Below are 23598 nucleotides of genomic sequence, written 5' to 3' on the forward strand. Positions count from 1 at the left end.
GCAGACGGGATGCTGGGCTGGATGGACCTTTGGTCTGACCCAGTATGGCCATTCTTACGTTCTTACTGTATCTGTAAAATGAGGGGAATGATATTTCTCTGCCTCCTGGCATAGGCATAATGCAGCCTGGATCAATAGTAAGCATTGTGCATTGCACAGAAGTAAACACCAGTCACTGAAAGAGGTGAGTCTTGAACTCATGGTCTCCTGGTTTTCAGCCCAATACACTTTTCCCCAGGTGCAAGGGTATTTTGGTGGAGGAAGGCTCACAAACACAGGAAGTTTGGCAGAGCCTGGGAGTTTGCTCAGTATAATTGGGAAATAGGTGAAACAAGTATAGAAAAAATCCTACTGTGGATGTGCTAATGGGGACTTTAAAAGCTTATAACTCAGCTAGAACTGGGGGGATTTTCATGAGGGAAAGCAAAAGGAACCTCCCTGACTGCAAGCCTACCCCTTCCACTGAATCTTCAAACTTCTGCTCCAAATCATGGAGCTGTTAGAGCTGTTGAAAATAGTAGTCTGGAATTTTTGTAAGCACTGGCAAAACTACCTGTTTTCCCCTAGCCTCCTCCTTGGAATTGCCTGCCCTGTGCTCAGATTTTTCAAAAATTCAATGTGAGACAGACAAAAACAGAAGATTTCAGCTGGAAGAGTTAAAGTTTGGCAAAGCTTAAAACAACCAAGAATCAGGGGTTCTCTGGGGAGTGTTAGGTGACTATAACTGTGAGTGTCACTTCCCAGTAATGCCAAATTCTGGAAAGACTGTTCTGTTTCTAATACTCCGCCACTGCAAGTGGATGTTTGTATTGAAATTATATGGGGGAAGGGATAATTGCCAACTTCAACTGTAAATTGGAGGGAATTTGAAGATAGATTTGAACTTTCTCAATGGGGGACTTTCATACCAGGGAAAATATTGATATTAGGCTTATCCTTTTTTAAACCCATTTCTTTCTGCATTCTTGATAATTTAGTATTGACTTTAACCTTGAACTAAATGGGGCTGCAATGAGTAAAGTTACTCCTGTGAGTGTTTGTAGAATTATATTTGTCAGAAGAAGCTGAAACAAAAATCTTACTAGAAGAAATAGCTTCAATAAACTGAGGAGCCACATAGAAAATACAGGCAACTTGAATTGCTTCATGTTTAAATTCAAAGTCACCCTTATAGTGGAAGGTGTCATTGTGCTGTTTGTGTGCCATCTTTCAGATGAGACATAAACCAAAAGAGGAAAGAGAGTTGCTTAGTTAAAACACTCAAGTGGGACTAAGATCTGGGTTTCAGTTCCTGGAGCTTCCATAGACTCTGCATGTGACTTGGGCAAGCCATGTATTCCCTCCTTGCTTCAGTTTCCATCTGTAAAACGGAGATTATCATCTACCTCACAGGTGTTAGGAGGTTAAATTCATTGATGTGTGATATGCACCCAGATGGTACAGTGCAGGGGACTGTATAATTACCGTCCTAGACAGATTCAGGGTACTTCACTGGGGGCAAATACTGAGCCGAAATAGAACTGGGAGAAAACCAGTTATACAGCCCCACTATGGAAAGAGACTTGGCACATTAAACATGGGTGTCAAGAGCATGATGATTCCTCTTTGTTCAGTCTTAGACCACAGTTTGCCTCAAGAAATTACGCTGATTAAGCAGTAGAGTGTCTAAAAGGAACTGTCAAAATGATTTAAAGTGTTAGAGGGCATATCCTATAAGAGGAGACTGGATAAGATGAAAAAGAGACCTAAATATCTATAAAAAGCCAAAGAGGATTTATTTTTAGGGTTACATGGTTACATAAGATGCGAAGTAATGTTTTAAAGGGGGGGAAGGGAAGAGGCCTGTCCCGCAGACGTTTACATGCATAACCTAACCCATGCAGGTAGCGCTCCTGCACTCTGTGACTACATCTGAGTAAAGGTATTCAGGTGTGCAGGACAGGCATTCTAGATGATAGGAAAATAATTCGGGACGGGGAGACCAGTCAGGCAATGGAATAATTGCCAAGTATATGAAAAAATTAACTGGATTCAGCACACAAAGCCTGGAGGTCAGACTAGGTTACCCTGGAGGTCACGTCAGGCCTGACGTCTCTAACTACATGATGATGATGATGTGTTCCTGTTATTTTTGTGGGAGGTTTTGTGTATTGGAGGTTTCCCTGATCAGTGTGTTGTGGAGTTGAAGTTCCCATCTCTCTGCTCCACAGAGATGTCTTAATCAGTCTTTACTGTACATTGGAATGGTATATTGCGTCTGAGAAAAGTTCTCTGAAACACCAGAAGTACGTGATAAACAGCTTTTGTTAATTGGTCTCGTGGAAGAATTCTGTTTGGTAGTTACAGAACCTGAGGAAAAACAGTAGAAGCCACAATGCACAAATTTTAAACAAGACTCAACCACACAGACAATCCGGACTCTTAAGTACAAAGATGTCCCAAGATCTAAATGTCTATTTTCAACTGTAACCCTTATAGCTGAAACTCTTCCGTTGTCTTGAAGCCTAGACATCTCTGGGTACCTAGACGAAAGTCTTTATTAGCCAGAGAAGTTTTTACCTCCATATTCTCAAGCGTGGTCATAGTGCCAAATCTGCTGCACTAAGAGACCCAATAACATATGTCATTACATATATTTTGGTGTACTTCAAAATCCTTTAAAAAAATAATTTCCATTGATCATATCTGTGAAACTTGCTTTATTTTCCCTTTGCTTTTTTTCATGTTAGGTGAAGGAATTCTTATTTCTTCAGAGGCTACTGAACTTCTGAACTTTATAGATGATCAAGGACAAGTGCATGTGATTCAGAAATACCTTGAAAAGCCTATGCTGTTAGAGCCAGGCCATCGCAAGTTTGATATTAGGTAACGTTTTCTATTGATACTTAGATTGCCTGTCAATTCTTATTCAAAAAGATTAGAGAAAATGCATTGGGGTGAGTGAAGTGTTGTTAATAAATCTGATTATGTGCATTTGATTATGTGCATATGCTGGCTTAAAAAAACCCCCAAACCCTATTTAGTGTTCTTCTAATTTTCAGAAGCTGGGTTCTAGTGGACCACCAATATAATATCTACCTCTACAGAGAAGGCGTTCTGCGGACCTCTTCAGAACCATACAATAGTGCTAATTTCCAAGACAAAACCTGCCATTTGACCAATCACTGCATACAGAAGGAATATTCTAAAAACTATGGGAAGTATGAAGAAGGGAACGAAATGTTCTTTGAGGAGTTCAATCAGTATCTGATGAGTTCTTTGAACATTACACTGGAAAGTAGCCTGTTATTGCAGATCAAACAAATAATAAGGTAACTTGTTGATCATTATTTGTGTTACAATAACACCCAGAGACACCAGCCAGAACTGAGGACCCATTGTGGTAGGGACTGTACATGCACACAGTAAGGGACAGACCCTGCCCCAAAGAGCTCAGTCTAAAATAGATGAGACAGACAAAAGTATCATTATCCCCATGTTACAGACAAGGAACTGAGGCTCAGAGAGGTTAAGTGACTTGCCCAAGGTCACATAGGAAGTGTGGGGCAAAGCAGGAAATTGACCCTATGGGCTTGTATAGTCTAGGGAATTTCCACAAGGTGAATGGAGCTATTTTTTGTTTCTTGTTCAGCTTATTCAGATATGTACATATATTTACAGAGCTGGGTAAGCCAAAATTCACCAAAGTTTCCACTAATTTCAGGTGCCTTACTGATTAGGTGCATGCATGAGACAAGTGGGGCCTGATTTTCAGAGGTGCTGAGCATTCACAACTCAAACAGACATCATCAGGAGCTATGGGTGGAGATGATACAAAGAACTAACAAAGAGTTGCTTCATTTACTCAGTGCTCCATCCTGTGTACTGAATGAAGCAGGGTCCTGTGCGGAAAATGTGATCATGTTAATGACAGACTGTCTTGTAGAATCCTAGAAGATTAGGGTTGGAAGAGACCTCAGGAGGTCATCTAGTCGAACCCCCTGCTCAAAGCAGGACCAGTCCCCAACTAAATCATCCCAGCCAGGGCTTTGTCAAGCCTGACCTTAAAAACCTGTAAGGATGGAGATTCTACCACCTCTCTAGGCCAGTGGTCTCCAAACTTTTTTGATCGTGCACCCCATCAGTAAAAAAATTTTGAGCACGCACCCCCTGCCACACCGGCTCTACCATTTTTGCCGAAGCAAAAAAAAAAAGTCCCTCCGCCCCCCCCCCCCACCTCCCCACCAAAAAGAAAAAAAAAAACAAAAAACCGCTCCGACGAAGCAAAAAAAAAAAAAAAAGTGCTCCTCCTGCCGCGCACCCCTAAGGATCCTCTTGCGCACCCCACTTTGGAGACCACTGCTCTAGGTAACCCATTCCAGTGCTTCACCACCCTCCTAGTGAAAGTGTTTCCTAATATCCAACCTAGACCTCCCCCACTGCAACTTGAGACCATTGCTCCTTGTTCTGTCATCTGCCACCACTGAGAACAGCTGAGCTCCATCCTCTTTGGACCCCCCCTTCAGGTAGTTGAAGGCTGCTATCAAATCCCCCCTCACTCTTCCCTTCTGCAGACTAAATAAGCCCAGTTCCCTCAGCCTCTCCTCATAAGTCATGTGCCCCAGCCCCCTGATCATTTTCATTGCCCTCCACTGGACTCTCCCTCCATATCCTTTCTGTAATGGGGGGCCCAAAACTGGACGCAGTACTTGAGATGTGGCCTCACCAGTGCCGAATAGAGGGGAATAATCACTTCCCTCGATTTGCTGGCAATGCTACTACTAATGCAGCCCAATATGCTGTTAGCCTTCTTGGCAACAAGGGCACACTGTTGACTCATATCCAGCTTCTCATCCACTGTAATCCCCAGGTCCTTTTCTGCAGAACTGCCACTTAGTCAGACAGTCCCCAGCCTGTAGCAGTGCATGGGATTCTTCCTTCCTAAGTGCAGGACTCTGCACTTGTCCTTGTTGAACCTCATCAGATTTCTTTTAGACCAATCCTCCAATTTGTCTAGGTCACTCTGGACCCTATCCCTACCCTCCAGCGTATCTACCTCTACCCACAGCTTAGTGTCATCCGCGAACTTGCTGAGGGTGCAATCCATCCCATCATCCAGATCATTAATGAAGATGTTGAACAAAACCGGCCCCACGACTGACCCCTGGGGCACTCCGCTTGATACCGGCTGCCAACTAGACATCGAGCCGTTGATCACTACCTGTTGAGCCCAACAATCTAGTTAGCTTTCTATCCACCTTATAGTCCATTCATCCAATCCATATTTTTTTAACTTGCTGGCAAGAATACTGTGGGAGACCCTATCAAAAGCTTTGCTAAAATCAAGGTACATCATGTCCACTGCTTTCCCCATATCCACAGAGCCAGTTATCTCGTCATAGAAGGCAATCCGGTTGGTCAGGCATGACTTGCCCTTGGTGAATCCATGTTGACTGTTCCTGATCATATGCACAGGAGGGCTGAATGAGGGTTGCATGGGCAACCTTAATATTGGCATTTCCTAACTTTTAAGGGTTTCACATTACAAACTGAGTGTCCTTTTGACTAGTTTTTTTAAATTGATGTAATATTGGCTTATTGGTGGATTCCCCTGGTAATATCATTGCTGTTCCCAGGTTATTCCATAATTTGCTCAAGATATGGTTTCTTGCCCCTTTCTCTGGAAAAGCTGGTCCTGGGCTGAATAGACCCAGTTCCTAAGCCTGTGTGTTCTCAGAGGAACAAAGATACAATGGAAGGATTGGGATGATGTCATAGCCGGGAAGGAAAGTCATTCCAACTGGAAGCAGAAGGCTGTACTGTGATCTCAGGCTTTTATATTGATTTTGTAATCTAAAATATTTCACTATTTAGAACGCTCCAGTAATGTGCCTAGGAATAAGGATGTTATAATGAGCCTGCATCCTATTTAAACCCATTCCCTCAGAAATGATAGGAGCTATTTCAAGACATTCCTCGTGGTATGGTTTCCTGTTACAACAAGTTGGTTCCTGTCCTACAGCTGCTGAACCACGGCTTGACATTCCATCGCGCGCTGACATTTCTGGACACCTGCTCAAGCGGATAATCAGCAGAGCTCTTTCAAACTGCTGCATTTCTGTGGGCTGGTTCACCCTTCACTCTGTTTCACTGCTCTTAGACTGATTTGTGAAGCCATGTGTTACGCTTGGGTTGGATTCACTATGACTTGGCACTGAGGTGCAAGTCTGTAGCCAGCGGCTGGAGCAGGGTCTGCCGTGCTTTCTGCATTTGTTCCCTCCCATGGGGGGAGATGCACAGAGCTGGATCTCCCAACTTGTCTACATGCTGTCCTTCCCCATTGCTGCACATGGGAATCTTAGGGAGCTGACATCTTGGTAGGAGCTGTGCATATCTCTTGCACTCTCCCCTTTTATACACCAGACCCACCCCAATCCACTGCCATGAGAGCCTCCGCTGATTCTGGGGACTAGCTGGCTGGAACTGGCTCTGCAGCAGTGAGGTACAGTAGAAAGGAATGAGGTAGATAACAGGCACTTCCCCCATCCTGACCCCTTTGTGCTGCTCAGGTGGCACAAAGGGGCTAGAATCTGGCCCTAACTTTCCTTGGTGGGGGAAGCTCTCAGTGGCACAAAGCTGTCATAGTCCCCTCCTGTGCCAACTGCCCCGCCCTCCAGCATTGGGGTGGGCAGAGCATAGCTGTGCTCCTCCAGTTCTCATTGGCATGTGATCGCGTGTCCCTAGGCAGCTCTAACGGCAGGGCTGGAGAGTTGTGGCTTGTGGATCAGGGAGCTGTAACTGGCCCCCTCATAGCTCCTTTCTGAACGGGGGGCATCGTTCTAGAGGAGCACTTGAGCAGCGTGTGATATTGCATCAGGCATGCTTTTCCCGCAGCTGATGCAGCTAGTCCTGCTCCTACAAATCCTTGTTCAAACGAGTAGCCTTGGGGAGCAGCCCAATGGAAGTCATTGGGACTGCTCAGTTGGTAAGGGTTTACAGTATTGGCTCCAGTTTTGTTGCATATACTGGACCCTGCTTCCTTCAGACTTAATGTAAACTTTAATTAGATTTATTGCAATTTAACAATACCACCCTCCTTGATGTTAGTTGGAGCCCCCTGGCCAGGGCCCCTGCATCACTGACTTATATCACACTTACAAATATGCTTTTGCTTTGCCTTGATGAAAACCCAGACTGCTTATTGTGTGCACAATGTTTATTCTTTAGTCAGTAAATCCAAGTGTGTGTGTGGAGTTTATGTATACATAACATATATTTGTATTCTCTACACTCGATAGTTTGTCAAAGTGCCCTGCGTGGTGAATAATAATCCTGCCTGTCTACTTGAAAGAGAAATCCTATTATAATGGACAAAGGTTGTTAATTAGATCATACCCATGTTGCTGGGAGGTAACTCTTGCATGTCTAGTGTCCATAGTCGTTCTCTTGTTCTAAATGCAAATAACAAGAGAGCACTTCTCGGGCTCGTGATTAGTATTCTGTTGTTGTGCATCACTCTCTTTGAACAGATTTTGGCTTTATGCCATTCTGTGTTGTTGGAGAACACAGAAAACATGTGTTGAGTGTCACAGGAACACGTCGAGCTGCTTCAGAGTTGTGCTAAATGATAGGTTTTGTAAAGAGTTGTGTTAAAATCTTCTTTGTGCTCTTGTGCATTTCTTTCTTTTTCTAAAGCCTGTGGTGTTATGAAGTGTCCCTGCCACAATCAGTCCTGGTCCAACTCTCAATAAAATCAGTGGTAAGGCTTCAATGGGGTTTGGATCAGGCCTTTAGTTAGCGCAAACGGAGAGAGATTTTTGCATGAGTCAGATTTTTTTAGTATCTTTTTTTTATTTTTGGCTGGGCACAATAGCAAAAAGTAATAATAGTATGAGGAACAAGTCTGTTCCTGATCCCCTGTTTCCATTTGCTTTTCCCACTGCACTGTGCCCTTCTGATCTCTGTGCTGTGTGTCTGCTCCGGGAATCTAGAATTACTGCTCTTAAATGTTTATGGCTGCTAAGTCAGACCCTGCATTTTTTCCTTTTGCAGAAGCTGCCTTATGTGTATAGAGCCTGCAATCAGCACCAAACACCTGCACTACCAGAGTTTCCAGCTCTTCGGCTTTGACTTCATGGTAGATGAGGAACTGAAGGTCTGGCTAATCGAAGTCAATGGGGCCCCTGCCTGTGCACAGTGAGCATCCTCGTCCTGTAATAAAATGGTAGCTCCCGTGTACCGACGGCACGGCACACCTGATCTCTTGTTGCTGTAGTTCTGAAGAAGGTGTTCGCTTTCCTCTCTGCTTGGTGGAAAGCTATTGTTCCTGAAACTGAGACCAGATACTTGCCTCCAACACGTAGCCTGCTGCTCCCTAAGCTTGGCGGTCTAGGTGACCCTGCTTTAAATACGCCCCAGGAAGAGGCCCCTTGCTGTTCTGTGGGGCTGGAGAGAGCTCCCCCTTGCTGTAGTGCTGCAGTAGTTGTGCCTCTGTGCCAGAAGGCACGTTTCTGCTCAGCTGAATTTCTGTAACTTACGCTATTTCTCAGTAGGAACTTTGTCGTTATCCCTCTCTCCAAGCCCAGCAGCAGCATGGTCAGGGGAGGGACTTACTAGGAGAGGCCCTTCATACCGGTGGCTTTTCCACAGCAGTAGTGTGGGCCAGTCCAAAGGCTGAGACACCCACTCCTGGACTTGAGCAGCAGAGCTTTTTTCATATGACAAGTATCTAGCTCCAGTTTCAATCTGTGAATGAAAACTCTATTTGTGAAAATGTAAATGGAACTGAGAAGCGTTTTTGGTTCTTTTTATACCTGTGGGAAACAGGTAGAAATTGTGGAATTGAAGATTAGTGGGGGAAAGGGAATGGGCAGTCATTGGTGATTAAGAGGGGTGTGGCTAGTGGGTGGTACTGACTGTCACTGGATGGTGGAGAGGTTAGTGGATGGAGATGTAAACTGTTCAGGGACTTGGTTTACTAAGAACTGGCCTTGACTTTCAAGTTAGGTCAACATAGATACAGTGTTCAGAGGTGTGAAAAATCTGCACCCCTGAGCACCACAGCTATGCACACCTAGTCCCAGGTGTAGAGACAGGTAGGTCAATGGAAAACTGCCTCTGTTGACCTAGCTACCAATCCTTGTGGGGGTGAAGTTCCCATAGCAACGCAGAAACCCCTTCCATCACTGTAGGAAGCACATACACTGGGGCACTACAGTGGCACAGCTACAATGCCATAGTTGTGCCACTGTAGTGCCCATAGTCTAGATGTGGCCTAAATTTAGGAACTTCTGGAAGGTTGGCAGAGCATCTGATAACCTGGCTTTATATCAAATCTGGCTAGCTTATGCTATTTTTCAGCTTTACCAGCCTTGTGTGTAGTGTGCAGTAGGGGGCTGTTTCTCATTTCAGCTATAACAGGCGTGAAAGCTGCTGGTCAATACTATGAATGCGGTGATTAGAATTTACTGATTTCACGCACTGATACTTGGTATATATCCAACGTAAGAAGTATAATGTTGAAAGAGGTGGTAAGGAAACAATCAATTGAATGAATTGAAATAATGAAAACAGATTATTCTTCTAAAGCAAAACATTAACATTGTCAAGAATTGTGAAGTAGAAGGATAGAAAGAATTTGTGCTCATCTCTAACCATGCAGAAAATCAGTTTCTTCAGACTCTTCAAGAGCAAATGTACCATTGAATGAAACAATGTCTTATTGAAGTGTAAGAGAAGAACGCTGATGAGTATGATCCTGGAAGTGAGACTTTTTTGATGCTGTCACCAAAAGGTAGATGCAGTGATCATTTAAGTCTCTGTCCCAGGCCTTCCAGCAGCTCTTCACTATTGGTTCCGTTCAGGAGCAATTTCTCCTTTTCTGACAGCCAATAAATAGCATAGAGCAATTGATGACTGTGCATTAAAAACAACCTGAAATGTGTATACTTTAACTTGATAAGAAGGCAGGATGCTTCCTTTATGCCAATAACAAAATCACCTTTAGTGGTGCACAACATGAGCACTTTACTTCAGTTCTAACAAATTGAATTCCTTCATTGAGCATGTGCCAGAGGAACATCATGACCAGTTTCAAGGCACTATTTAAGAGGGTCAGCTTCTAGCAAAGACATTGCTCCAGGCCTCCTTAGGTGTGGCAGACACTGCAGAATGGTCTATATCCACTGCAGTGGTCATGAGAACAGTGTCTTGGCTGCAGATGTTGGGCTTTCCGAGAGAAGTTCAGAGTGCCATTGAAGACCTCCCCTTTGACGGTTGTAAGCTCCTTGTGGATTTCACAGATGCTTCTCTACACAATTTAAAGAAGTCGAGAGCCCCACTGAGATCTCTTGGAATTTATAATACTGAAAATAAGAGGAGATTTAATAGGTCTCTATCACAGACCATCTGAACCTCTGGCCAAGAGACCAAGATAATCAATAAAGAAACCTCCGTCAGCTACTATTGCATCTTCCCAGCCATTTACTTCTTCTAAGCAACAGTGCTGATGGCTCAATCAAGAGTCTCAAGCAACCAGTCAATAGGTATTTACAGCTGCAAAGAAAAAAACAAAGAATATTGTGTCCATGTGGGTGAAGGTGCCATCCAAGAAAGCAGGGGGTGAAATATGGGAGAGAAATCTTAGCCATTTGCTTGGACTGAGCATAAAAATATGAGAATTTTCAGAGATGCAGTCATCCTAAACTTCTTATGTACAGTGTGGGCATTCAGCACACTGCTTATACCTCACTGAGAAAGAAGTAAGGCCCACCACAGTTCTAGTGCATGTTGTTGTGGTTCAAAACTTCTTTCACAGCCACCATCATCCTCTTGGTTGGTTGAAAAAAGGAGGATGGATGCAATAGTAGTGGAACAATCAGGAAGATTGTATCTCTATATGTGCATCCAACTCCTAAAAGTGTTGGAACTTGAAAATGAGGAGAACTTTGATGAAAATACAGCTTGGCTTCTGCATCATAAGGGCTCTATAAAGAGGCACTAAACTTACAAAAGCAATTGAGGATGGTTTTGAAAGGACTTGACAGATTACAGGTGGCTGACACTACTGGCATGGTATCCAGGGAAATTTGGTTTGACCTAACTTAACAAAGAACTGCAACCACACAAGGACCAGATTTTAAAATGATTCAGAGAAGCTACAGAATCAGTCATGCTGGCTAAGCAATAGACAGATCTCAAACATAAGGGCATAGGTGGATCCCAGGACAGGAAGAAGTGCTTGAATCATGCTGGTTGGAGTATGATCCTGAGTTCGTTCCTTGTAGCATTTTAAGTTGAAGATCCAGATTTCTACCCCAAATCTGTTTGTGAAGGAGGATTTGCTCCATAGTTCATTGCATCAAAATGGTGGGAAAAACTGTAGAAGCAAAATCACAGATGACAGAACAGTCAGCTTTTCAAGGACCTGAATCAGATCAGCATCAATTGAACGTCTGTTTAATCCTCTGGGACTGGTTTGGTCATAAGTGTAATAGGCTAAGTGCTGGAAAAGCAAACAATTTGGGGGAAATGTATTGGCTTCTACGGAAAGCTGCAAAATTGTTGTGGGCCTACCTAGTAGACTAGGGACAGACTCAATGATTATGTTCTTACATTTTGTTGAATTATAGAATTGGAAGGGGGTTTTTTTGTGTTTTTTTTTTTTGGACAATAGCTGAAGGTTTATATTCAAATAATACACGTGCTTTGGTTTCATTTCATAAAACCTTTCCTGGGTTTTTTCCACTGGTGTTTTTTGTGTGTGAGAGAAATTTCTAAAATTTTGTGATTGACAGGAAGAATCCAATGTTTGTTTAAAAAAAAAAAAAAAAAAAAAAAAAAAACACCTGAGAAACTTGGGTAAAAGGCACTTTTGGGTGACATTCAATTGTCCAAGTAATATAACTACCCCAATATTAAGCAATATATTTTCATGAACAAATCAGCAGCCTCTCTCAGTGGAACAGTGGAGAGGAACAGGTTTAATTTAATGTTGCATAGAGAACTCTATCGCTTCACTCTGCTCCCACTGGTGCTTCTGGAGTGCCTGCCCATTCCCTGTTGTTGGTGCAGCTGTATGCTCTTGACCTTTTGGTCCCAGTGCTCACAAACAAGTGTTGCATGCCAAGATGAGGAAAATCCAATTGTAATCCTTCAAAAGAGCATGCTGCTGATGCAGTGGGCCTGCAAATGCTAGCAGTTGCTCTGTAGGAATGTGGTTTTGAAGAGCAATCTAAAGAATATATGCTCTTCATACTTCAGACAAGACAGTGTATTTCATCCCTACCCTGCCATTCTATGAAAGAGATATAGGGGAGCCTAAATCCATGTAAATGTGGGATTGGTTTCTCATTGGCTATAATAAATATCTCAAATAGACCTGGAAAGTAAATCCTTTGTGTAGAGCTGCATCTCAGATGTTGAAGACAGATCCATGTTGCATCAATGCCTTTGCAAAGGTGTTCAAGAACCAATCACCCTAGTGAAAAGATGCCCCTGTAATGCCAACAACTAGATCTGCCAGGCGTTGGTTGAAGTTGCGCATGTGAGTTTCTGGAAAGAAGTGTAAATATTTTGCATGTGAGGCATGTGGTGGTAGAGGAGCAGACGTGTTGGGCTCCTGACTCCGGAGCTCTCCTTCAGAAACTGCCTGTGATAGGCTGCCCAGCTCTTTGGGTGGCTCCTGGCCGCTGTGGTGGTGACCATGGAGGAAAGCTCACTGAGCCAAACGACAGCCTGTGGCTTTGGGAGTGAATTCCCTGCCGGGGTTCAGAGGCAGCTCAGGAAAGCACACTCCGATGGGAGGTAGGTGCAGATGAGCCTGTTTAGACTCAACACTGTATCAGAGAGGTGTGTTACTCCCAGAGCAGGGAGAGAGAGAAGGAGGTTGGGCTGACAGGGCAGGGAGCTCTGGGGAAACAAGTTCCGTTTATTCAGTGCGTTCTGTCCATGCAGTCTGAGACTCTTTGGCTAGTTGGAGTCAAACTGGCTTAAATTAGAAGCCCTATGATAAAACCCTAGTGAAGAGGGTGATCTGGGTTCAAACATGAACCTCTGGAGAATCTCTCTTGTCATTGCACTCAACTGCAGAACCCTTTCCAAGGAAGTTCATCTTTCCTCTCTGGTTTGAGAGGCCATATCCGGAAAGGAGCAGCACAACTAGGGTTTGGCGGTCAGCCTTTTCACTTGCTTGGGGCTTCTGTTTCTGCAGAGAGCACTGCATAAGGCCCAGCCACAGAGACAGGCTTATAGGAAACGATTCTTGAGAGCTAAGGAAATCAACACAACTAGAGACAACACTGGGCATTCTGCATTAAAACAGAGAACTTGTATTAATATGGCAGCAAGAACCGATGCTATTCAGAAAAGGATGTAGGATGTAGAATTGACACAGAAGCCAAAAGAGTGAGAGAATGTACAGGTGTGGGGTGTGGAACCTTTAATTTAAAAAATGAAATACTTACCCAAAGGCATGTTTTGTGTTTTAATTTACAACCATCAAGATGGCTTAAAAGTGTGGAAGGTTCTCGTCTTCTAGCATTTTTTAAAAACGGGCACCCAGAGGGCTAAGGATCCATTAGAAATGAAAGAGAACACAGAATGCTTGCCAGAAATCCATCTCACATCATGGCTGGGAGAAAGACTCGCACTTTCATAAAATGTCAGATTTGATACAGAAATCATCTACTGAAAGCAGTTCAGGAGAGAGAATCTGGAAGCTTGAAGGTATGCTGAGCCAGTTGCACAGGTGAAAAGACCTTGTTAATTCTGGTTAAGGCCTTGGTAGGAAAAAACATATCAGCCTCTGTTATCTCCAGCCCCGTTACAGTACATCTTCAACAGAAATTGCCTTATTTGTTTTAGGACAGTGACAGTCACCAGGGATGAAGAAAAAAATCTGCATTATTGAAACAGATGAATATTCCATCAACATGACAGTCGTTCGTCAGTCCTTGTATGCAATCTATAAGATCCAGGAATGTCACTCTGTCACCCTGAAGCCTGTTATCTTTGTAGAGTCAGTGTGAAGCGATGGGCACTGCTACAAGCACGGATGAGAGCTCTTCAGAATATAACCAGGTTCAATTGTCACCGGATTTTGCAGTCTATCACTGTCCAATTTTTATGTTCTCAGACACTTTCTGCTTTTTTACACATGTGACTTTACGAATTACACCCATCCAGCAGCCCAGACTTTCAGCTACTAGTATTGTAACTAACTGACACTAGATGTAGTGATAGTGCCACCACATCCTATGTCGGTAAATACAGGAAAGTCTAGAGCTGTCTAACCTGGGCAGTCTTAGCTGTGTAGCTCATGCTAAGTTAAAATACCTTATCAAATATTGATGCTGTTCACTAGACTGAAGTCTCTCTGGTTGTTCTGTCTCACGCTGCCCGACAGATAAGGCTTCTCCTCTCATCAGAAGGTAGGCCTAGTTGAACAAAGTCCATTGTTGCTATGCCAGAGATTAGTTTGTCCCCTTTTTTAAATTTATTTTGTAAAAACAGCAAAACGCTGCTCAGAATATCATTGGTTTTGAGTTTGATGCTTGGAGAAATTGTGTGTGTTTCATAAACTGTGTGTAAGAGAGAGAGAACAATTATACTAGACTGATCTTAGGTTGATTTACTTTTCCATTATTCTCTACCCCCTTTGGAATGAGCCTACCTTGATCTCTGTTGACAGTGCCCCTTGGCTGGTGCTGATAATGTATGTTGATGAATACCAGCTTCATGAAACTTACTGTGACGAAGCACAACTAACTCTGCCAAACAGCTGAAATCCCTGTGCAGTGCCACACCAGCAAACCCCATTTGCTGTTGCATCCTACTGCCCTGTTTCTTTGCAATACTGAGGCATCAGAATTACATGACTGGGATGGGGGGGTGCACCTGCTCTGGACTCTTCCACAAATGTGCTAGGTGTCTTCTGCAGGACTGACATGGTCCCTGAATTGGGGTTTACTTTTGGCAGCAGAGATCGCCACCAAATTGGCTTTACTCTTCTCTGCCCATTTTGTATCAGATGAGGAGACCTGAAAGCACATGACATGGAGCTCTTTTTGCTAGGTTTTCTTACTACTGCAGAATTAGTGGAGTCTACGTATCTCATGATTTAGGGTGGAATTCTGCTCTCAGATAAACATGAGAGAGTCCCACTGGCTTCGATTTGAGCTGCACATCTGTATCTAAGGCCAGGATTAATACCTACCGTAGGTTTGGCAGGAACATTTTCTATTATAAATAGGATTAATTCAGTGTGCTACACAATAATTTGGGTCTCACCTAATTATGAAGATCAGTAGTTTTTTCCCCCCAAAAAAGTCTTGTGCTTCAGTTTAATGTTTCAAATTAAGTCTCTACTGCTTTTGTTCTATAATCTGTTCTGACAGTAAATAAATGTAGAACTACCACTAATGTGATCCTGTAGTCCACTGCAATAGCTACTAGAAGGCATGGATTTACGATTCCATCTTTGCTTAGATGGAGGGAGAAGTATAGTAAAAGGGATGAGCAGCCTCCAGGGTGGTGAGAGAAGAAGTTAGAAGGGAAAGGGGTATTTATACTAATGGCAAGACTGTATAACTGCTGCCGGGAAAACTTGAATGAGGGTAAAGAATGTTCAACGTGTTACTCTTTCCCTGTTAAAATATTTCATTCTGATTTTTCTTTTTTCTTCTAGGAAACTTTATGCAGAACTTTGCCAAGGTATAGTGGATGTAGCCATCTCTAGTGTCTTTCCCCTCAGTGACATAGTGCAAAAGCAGAGCCAGCCATCAATATTTATGAAGCTGTGATGACAACAAGACCATCTTAGCGACACACATGGAAGAGCTGCCATCTATCGATTCTGAGGGAAGGCTGTTGGATCATTGACTTTAGTATCATGCCAAAAAGGAGGAAAGAGAGACAACTTTTGGAAATTCACGAGGAAAATATAAATAAAAGAAGGCTTCGAAGGCGAGTCCAGGATGAGCCAAAGTTGTTCAGACAACTCTGCCTGTGTTTCACCAAACTTTGCTTTGGAAACAGCTCATGTGACTTTAATAACTGAAGCAAATCTCTCTGGGAGAACAGCAAAATAATGTTTAAAAAAAACCCAGGGATACAGTAATATTGTATTATCTCGTCCTTTTCTAAAAAGAAACCTTTTTTCCTTTTTTTTGGTTTTGTTTTTTAATAAGGCAATTTAATGAAGAGTACCATCGATGTGGGTTTCTTGGTTCATCACCTGCTGCAGTTTTAGTGCCTTAGCTCAGTCCTCAATAGGTAACTCCTTTTTGTTCCTGCTCCATTTGTGTAGAGGTGAAAAGCTGTCTTATTTTGTGGGATGTGTAAACGAAACAAAAATGAATTTTAAGTCTGTTTTAAAATCAGCTAGTGAAACACCCACTAACGATATGGCAAAAGTGACACTACTGAGGGTACTGTATCTAGTGCGATGAAGTAGCCTATGGTTGAAGGAGGTTTTATTTACTTGTATCCATTGTCTAATGAGATTTGAATCAGTTGTCCGTCAGTCTGATGCAGTTGGAACCCCTAGAAAACAAATACTGAGCCCCTCTCCCACCGATCTGCAGTTTTTAGGGAGTCTAGGTTGACACTCTTGTTGAGAGCATTGCTGTAACAGAGTCTCTTTCTTGGAAGGCTTGTTCAGAGGGGCATTCAAATGATCTTAGTTCAGCTCTTTTTTCAGCTTTTATGCTTTTAATACCTTCATTTTTGTTAACCAAAAGAACGCCAAGGGACCTTGGCAGCCTCTTTAAGAGCTGCTTATGTACATTTTTTTTAACTCTTCATCTTATTTTAATGGATCCGAGGCTTGAAAATAAAAGCCTTTCAACCCAATCAGTTGTATCCCTTTCAACCCAACCAATTTTCTCTCTCTCCATTGGCCAAACATTGCATTTTTCAGCACGTACGAGTCAGCACCACCAAAACATGGCTGTGCTTTTTACCCCAAGCATCCTCAGTCAGTAGAAATCGGCTTACCTCTTGGGGAAAGCATTTGATGATCAGCTGGTGCTGCTGTAGAACAGCAGGGAAACTCTTGTTGCATATTGCGTTGTTATATTGTGATAACCTTTAAAAAAAAAAATGTTAGGTCAGTGAATGTAGAAACTCACATTTTTTAAGTATAACCTAAATAGTTATGTGAAATCCTGGGAACATTCCCCACATCATAAACAGCCCCTTTAAGTTACAATTTTTAACCTAAATAGGTTGGCTGTGTCTCTTGTAGAACACAGTGGGGTTCCTAGTAGCAAACTGGGTACTATAGATCGTAAGTGTGTTCCGTATTGCAATGCAGTGTGTTGGGAATTTTCAGTAGGAATAGAGAGGTGGAATTTTAAATTTAATCTTAGTGCTTAAGAAGTAATAGTCTGTGTCTGCAAATGACTAATGCTAACAAGATACCCTTTTTTAAGGAAACCAGTAAGATTTCTATAAGCTCTTATGCATTTTCAATACTGAGATGCTGCAGTTCTCCTACATGCATTGCATGTTGCATCCTAGCATATTTTAGTTCTATGATTAGATTTTTTTTCTACATATTTTAAAAGGTCAGTGAAATGAGGCAGCTTCCTAACAAACAAGTGTGCATGACTGAATGAGAAGCAGAATCTGATACGGAAAGGCATGAGAGAATTGTTTAGAAGAAGGATTTCTCTTGTGTGGTGCATGCTCCACACAGGATACTGTTGTGGAACACTGACATCTGCACCTGAATCAAATCCAGCAAGAGTTCTGGCTCTGCTGGTCGGATCAGAACTACGTTCTGTTGTCTCTGACAGTTGCCTTGGGTTGAGAATACTTACATTAATGACGGTGACCCAAGCAAAAGAAAAGTGGCTCCTGCTACAAAAAAAAAAAAAACACCTTTAGGAGGTTCCAAGCTTCTGATTGGCTGAGTTTAATAAGCATTGAGTTAAGTAGTATAATTTTTCCCTCCAGTGACATGTCTGAGCACTCTTACACACTTACTTCGACTTAGGGCTGAGATTTCCCATCTCTGAATTGTTACCAGTGTAGAGCTCTGTGAATGAATGAACCTGTCCTACTTTGCCAAGTCACTGGTGTTCGTAAATCTTGGCTCTATAGCAAAGGGAGAGACAGAAGCATTTCTGGGAGGTGTACGGAACTTTAAATCTCATTGCTAGGGCACACTGGGGGAGTTTCTGTTCCATACCTTAATTATTTCGATCCAGAACAGCTAGATTTGGGGACAGACTCAGCCACTCATCTTAAAAGTTTGTCTATTTGAAACCTTTGGCCAGGTGGCTGTCAGATTGTCCCCCGCGTCACTTCTGCCAAAGGGCTTCATGCTCTTGCTGGCTTCGTTTATTTACAGCAAGTAAATAACTTCAGAACTCTTCACACCATTGCTGCTTCTCTGCAGATCTCTGCAATCTAGCATTGAAGCTGCAGAGGTCGTTCCATTGGTGTGAGTTTTCTGCTGTAACGCCCGTTGAACATCGTCTGTACATCAAGCCAGACTGCAGGTGAGACAGAAAACATCAGTAAAGATTCCTTGGCTGAATAGCATTCTTTCCTTATATCAGCTGGCAAAGAACAGGCCTTATTCTAGGGCTATGTCTACACTACCGCGGTAAGTCGACCTATGCTACGCAACTCCAGCTACGTGAATAATGTAGCTGTAGTCGACGTACCTAAGGTTGACTTACCGTGGGATCTACACTGCATCCCGTTGACTTACCTTACTCTTCTCGTTGGGGGTGGGGGGTGGGAGGTAGAGTGCAGGGGTCGACTGGAGAGCGATCTGCAGTTGATTTGGCGGGTCTTTACTAGACCCGCTAAATCGACTGCCGGTGGGTCGATCTCAGCATAGATCCCTGCCATAGTGTAGACCTGCCCTAGGACTTGTATGGGGATGCCTGAGCTCACTGTCGAGTCCAATTACCTTGCTTGGCAGAGGGGCAGTGTAAGGCCAGGAATTCTGTTTTTCAATAGGAGTAGCCAGGTGATTTGAGTTGGGTTTTCATGGCTGCAGAAAAAGAAGGAAAAATTAACTTGAAGTCTCCGTTACTGGGGTGGCCAGGAAGCCCATGAGGGGGACAGACAGGGTTTGTACTGAAATGAACCCACAGAAAGCCTCAGTGGGGGATGTTGGATAATCCTAACTCATGTGACTACAAGCCTAATAAGGACTCGGGCTCTATCATTAAAACATCAGTGAATATTTGAAATGTATGCCCCCATTAGTGTAATTTGTCATGGATTCCCAGGTACTGGAGTTATATATAAGGCTGTCAAAATCCAGTGGCCAGAAGATTGCCACCATCACATAAGTGTGCAGCTGCTGTGCAAACTTCTCTTAAGCAATAAGTGTGAAATGAGCTCAAGTGTTGTATATAAATATTTGTGAAAATTTGATGGGAGATGTAATGTGCATTTGAACTATCAAGTGGTTGAAATATTGTATTCCAGAAGTTGACAAGGAAGACGGCTCTAACTGTGTGTACAGTGAGCTCACGTGTGTGTGGGGGGGGTAGAAGTTCCAAAAGTGGATGTCTAAATTAGGGTCCTATGTCCATGTAGAGGCACCTAAATAAGGGGCCTGATTTTTCAATGGAGCTCAGCTCCCAGTAGCTCTCACTGAGTTCATGAAGAAGCAAAAAAAAAGGCACAAGTCCAAATTTTAAAAAGTTCTTTTTAGGTCACCTTTTATTTCCACTTCACTGATCGCAGTAGTAGCTAGAGAGTGAAGTGCAAATTAAAAGCCATCTGGCTAATACCAGTCAGTCAAATGAAAATCAAAGGTGACTTCAATTGAAAGTGATGACTTTAAAAACTGGGTTTTTTCCTGATGTGTAGGAAGTGGGCCTGAAACCTGTGGTGAGGTTTGGCTTTGTGCATGTTTTTACCTTTAGAAATAGCAGGAATGTCAGTTTGGTGTTGGAGGATGTGTACTGTGAGCTCTCATTCATCGAAGAGGGAAGGTGGTGTGGACAAAGGCTATGGCTACAGTAGAAAAAAGGTGGGGAGGTGGTAAGCCCATGTTAGATAACCTGTGTTAAAATCCTAGTGCAGACAAAGCAAGTTGGAGCTTTACCACATGTTAGCTGGTCAAAGTAACCCCCAGGTTACCCTCTAGAATTTGCCTGACCAGAATGTATTAAAACCACACACGCTTTGCCTGCACTCAGATTTTAATGTGTTAGCTAACCTGTTTCAACACTCTCATTTTTCCCAGTGAAGACAAGGGCTAACAGATGTCCTTTATCAAGAATGTTTAGCAGACATGGAAGTAAAATAGGTATGAACTAAAAAAGAGTTTAAACGAAAACACTCCCCCCTCTCAGCTTTCACTCTTGGCTCTTGTGATACCATCATTTGACTAGCTGGTTAGCCAGTTAAGACTGGGCTGGAATGTATAAAATAACTTGGGGAAGGGGGAGCTTAAAGGTCTTAGGCCTTTTGCACATCATAAAGAAGTGAAGAAAAGGCACAAGCCCTGAGGCAGTTGACATTTTCTTCCTTTTCAGGTCACCATTAAGAATTAGTAAAGGTTCAGTAGCTGTGTTCCTGTCGGGAACTTGTTTGTATAGGATGTATACACAGAGGAGAACAGCTGCTTAGGGTGAGTCCAGCTCGCTGGGGCAGTAGAACCCTTCTCCAAACATGCTCTTGTAAGCAAGGTGTGTGCTGTGCTCCTAGGGGAGACTGCCAGAGCAAAGCCGCTGGCATAGTGTGAGCGATCCATCACGCTGCAGTGACTCCGGGCAGCCTCCTCCCACCCTGGTTTGATGGTCCCTGGATGAGCCGTGCAATCGGGTAACCGTAATCATGGGATTGTTGTCGTTCAGGTGTGGGAAAGGCAGAGAGAGAGAGAGAGAGCTTACTTGCTGTCAGGATGTGCAGCTTCACTGGGGTTACCTGCTGAGCAGCTAGTGACTGTCCTCTGTGCCCATTATTTTACAGTGGGAGGAAAGCAGCACAGACTCCCCTGCTGTCTAGCTACCTGACAGAGCCATCCCAGTGCAGTTAGCTGGGATGAGATTGGGATAATCTTAATCCTTGACAGCCCCAGTGTTTGTTCGTTCAGTTGATCTCTCCCATACAGCTCCCCCCTGTCCCCACAAATGAAGAACCACTCCCCCTCGTTATACAGTAATGGCCCAGTACTGCATTTACAGTGGCACTGTATGGCAGTGTTCTGGACCATTTCGGTATCCGTCTGTAGTCCTGTCATTGATAGGTACTGGGTGATGACTCGCTCCATAGTTTACGTTCTCACTGCACGGATTCCCTGTCTTGGAAAGATGACCTGTTGATATTATTTGATGGTATTGTCAAACTTCAGTCTATCAGCCCATCTCACCGTGAACATTACCGTTGACTTTGTCCTGTTTTCAAGTTGAGGCTCCTTAGATTTCTTGAGTCTAGGAGGAAATAAAAGTTGGAACATACGTTGCAGTGTATGTAATGCCCTGCCACCCTAGAGCACCTGCTTGCTGCCTTTGGGACAAATTCTGTCCCTGTGGAGCCACAGTTAACTCTGGACATCAGAATGGGGAGCCCCGCGTTTACAGTAAAATCTGCACCAACCAGCTTCCTTTTGTTTTAAGCAACCAGTTTAATGTATTCACGTGTAGAGTTTCAGGTACATATTTGTTTGACCTTGAGGTTGGTTATAATAGACCTCCAGTTGATGATCTCTTGCATCAATCAAAAGTCTTAAACTAAGGCTATGGCTACACTGGCGCTTTACAGCGCTGCAACTTTCTCGCTCAGGGGTGTGAAAAAACACCCCCCTGAGCACAGCAAGTTACAACGCTGTAAAGCGCCAGTGTAAACAGTGCCCCAGTGCTGTAGACTAATCCCCTCGGGGAGGTGGAGTACCTGCGGCGCTGGGAGAGCTCTTTCTCAGCGCTGGCATGCGACCACACTCGCACTTCAAAGCACTGCCGCGGGAGCGCTCCCACGGCACCGCTTTGGAGTTTCGAGTTTAGCCACGGCCTAAGGGGTTTCACTGTATTCCAAACTAACTGAATTCTGTTTAGTGATGATCTGATTATTCACACAATACCTGTTCAACTTTTCTCATCCTTTTTAAAGATGATTATCAGGTTGTCAAATTGCTGGCTTGTTTGCCATATTCTTCAAAAGGCCTTTTCTCAGAATTCTGCAAGGTTCATTAACTGACAATAATACTGGGGGGAGGGGAGGAGGCATTTGTTACAGCAGAAGAGCAGTGTGTAACCGATTTCCCCATCCTTTATACCCTACTTATATTTGAAATAGAAAAATATTTTATATCTTCCATGGTGGTAGTCATTGCCAAGAGAAAACAGCAGAAAGGTAACTGTGGTTTCTAAAATACTGGGTGCTCGCACGAAGGAAATGTATTTTGTCCAACTACCCAAATGTCTTTCTGTAAGGGACTTGTTTTTGATTGAAGAGTTAGAACATTGTATACTTGTAATTTTAAGTTAAGATCATGAACTTTTTAAAAGAAATTGCAAAAATTACATTTTCTATCTTAAGTCCTATAAAAGTTTATTTGAAAAGGCCGTACTTGTTAATGAGCTCTGGAAAGGGATGGGTGCTGCTTTTCAAGCAGATGCATACCATCCTACAGAATGTGATGGGTGTCTAGTCTGATGCATTGTATCCTTTTGTGTCAGTCATGAGAAGGATTTCAGACATGGGCTCTCTGAATAAGGGCCTCATGGAACTGGAATCCTGGAAGTTTTCAGTTTGTCTGTGGCTTGTCTCATACAGGATAGGGGGAAATCCCATTTTAAAATTCATTGTGATTGTGCTACAACTGTAATGTGCTCCCAGTCCATTTCAGAGGCTGACCACAACAGCCAAACAATGATGAAAATGCTGATGCTGTCTAAGAAACCAGCTTAGTTAAGGAGGTCAAACTTCTGTATCGCATTGTAATCAAGCCCCTTCAGGACTGCATGCGTGTGTATGGTCAATGCATTTCTTGTTCTCTAAGCATTGTTCTCTGCTAAGAGGAAAACACTGTGCAATAAGTCAGAGTTAATAATGTTTCATTATCAATGTCAGCTAAAATAATCTGTGGAAAACAATAACGTTGAAAGGATCTGAAACGATCACTGTAGCATACATAAAGAGCTCCTGAAGTTACATCATATAGATCTTTAGTTTGTGTTTTCAAATTACTATCATGATGTGTGTGTATGTATGTGTCTCACAGGATTTGTGAGCCGTGCATGGTTCTCTGACATTTGTATTCAACTCTGTCCTGAATAACAATTAAAGAGAGAGAAGCTTATTACCTGTTGTTGTTTTTTTCTTTGTGAATAACTGTACAAAGAGGCAACCACAGATGGGCAGGGAGTCTAGCTAAGCAAGCTGCTCGCCTTTACATTCATGAAGAAGCTTTTCAAGTCTTCCAAGTGGACATGGTGTTGAGTGGTAAATAGAGGGGAAACACTTCAAAATAGATATGCTCACTAGCAGCTCTACTGCTGCTGGGAAATAGCCTAGCCAAGGGCACAAAGCCTTGAGGGGTGACATTTTCCAAAGCCTCTCAGGGGTGGGTGTGGGGGGGGGAATCCCTCAATCTCTCCTGGTGAAGCTGTGCTGCTCTGTATAAATAAATGGAGCATGGTGAGG

At 43.2% G+C, this 23598-nt stretch overlaps 1 protein-coding gene across 2 annotated transcripts in view; it reads left to right on the plus strand.

The window, feature by feature from the left end:
• Positions 1 to 19973, plus strand: part of TTL (tubulin tyrosine ligase) — a 31857-nt gene extending 11884 nt beyond the window's left edge. Inside the window, exons 4-8 of one of the 2 annotated variants that reach the window (XR_002908909.3) lie at positions 2730 to 2865; positions 3042 to 3311; positions 8032 to 8175; positions 13843 to 14058; positions 15665 to 15722. Coding sequence is in view for 1 of the 2 variants with exons in the window: in XM_024213932.3 (XP_024069700.1) it covers positions 2730 to 2865; positions 3042 to 3311; positions 8032 to 8175; positions 15665 to 15779 (665 nt within the window). In the remaining variant the exon portion in view is untranslated. Of the gene's footprint in view, positions 1 to 2729; positions 2866 to 3041; positions 3312 to 8031; positions 8176 to 13842; positions 14059 to 15664 lie in introns of both variants that reach the window. The other variant, XM_024213932.3, reaches the window with a different exon arrangement.
• The last annotated feature ends 3625 nt before the right edge of the window (positions 19974 to 23598 follow it).

This window comes from Terrapene carolina, unplaced genomic scaffold (genome assembly GCF_002925995.2).
Source record: "Terrapene carolina triunguis isolate 2854851 unplaced genomic scaffold, T_m_triunguis-2.0 Scaffold132, whole genome shotgun sequence".
Lineage (NCBI taxonomy): Eukaryota > Metazoa > Chordata > Testudines > Emydidae > Terrapene > Terrapene triunguis.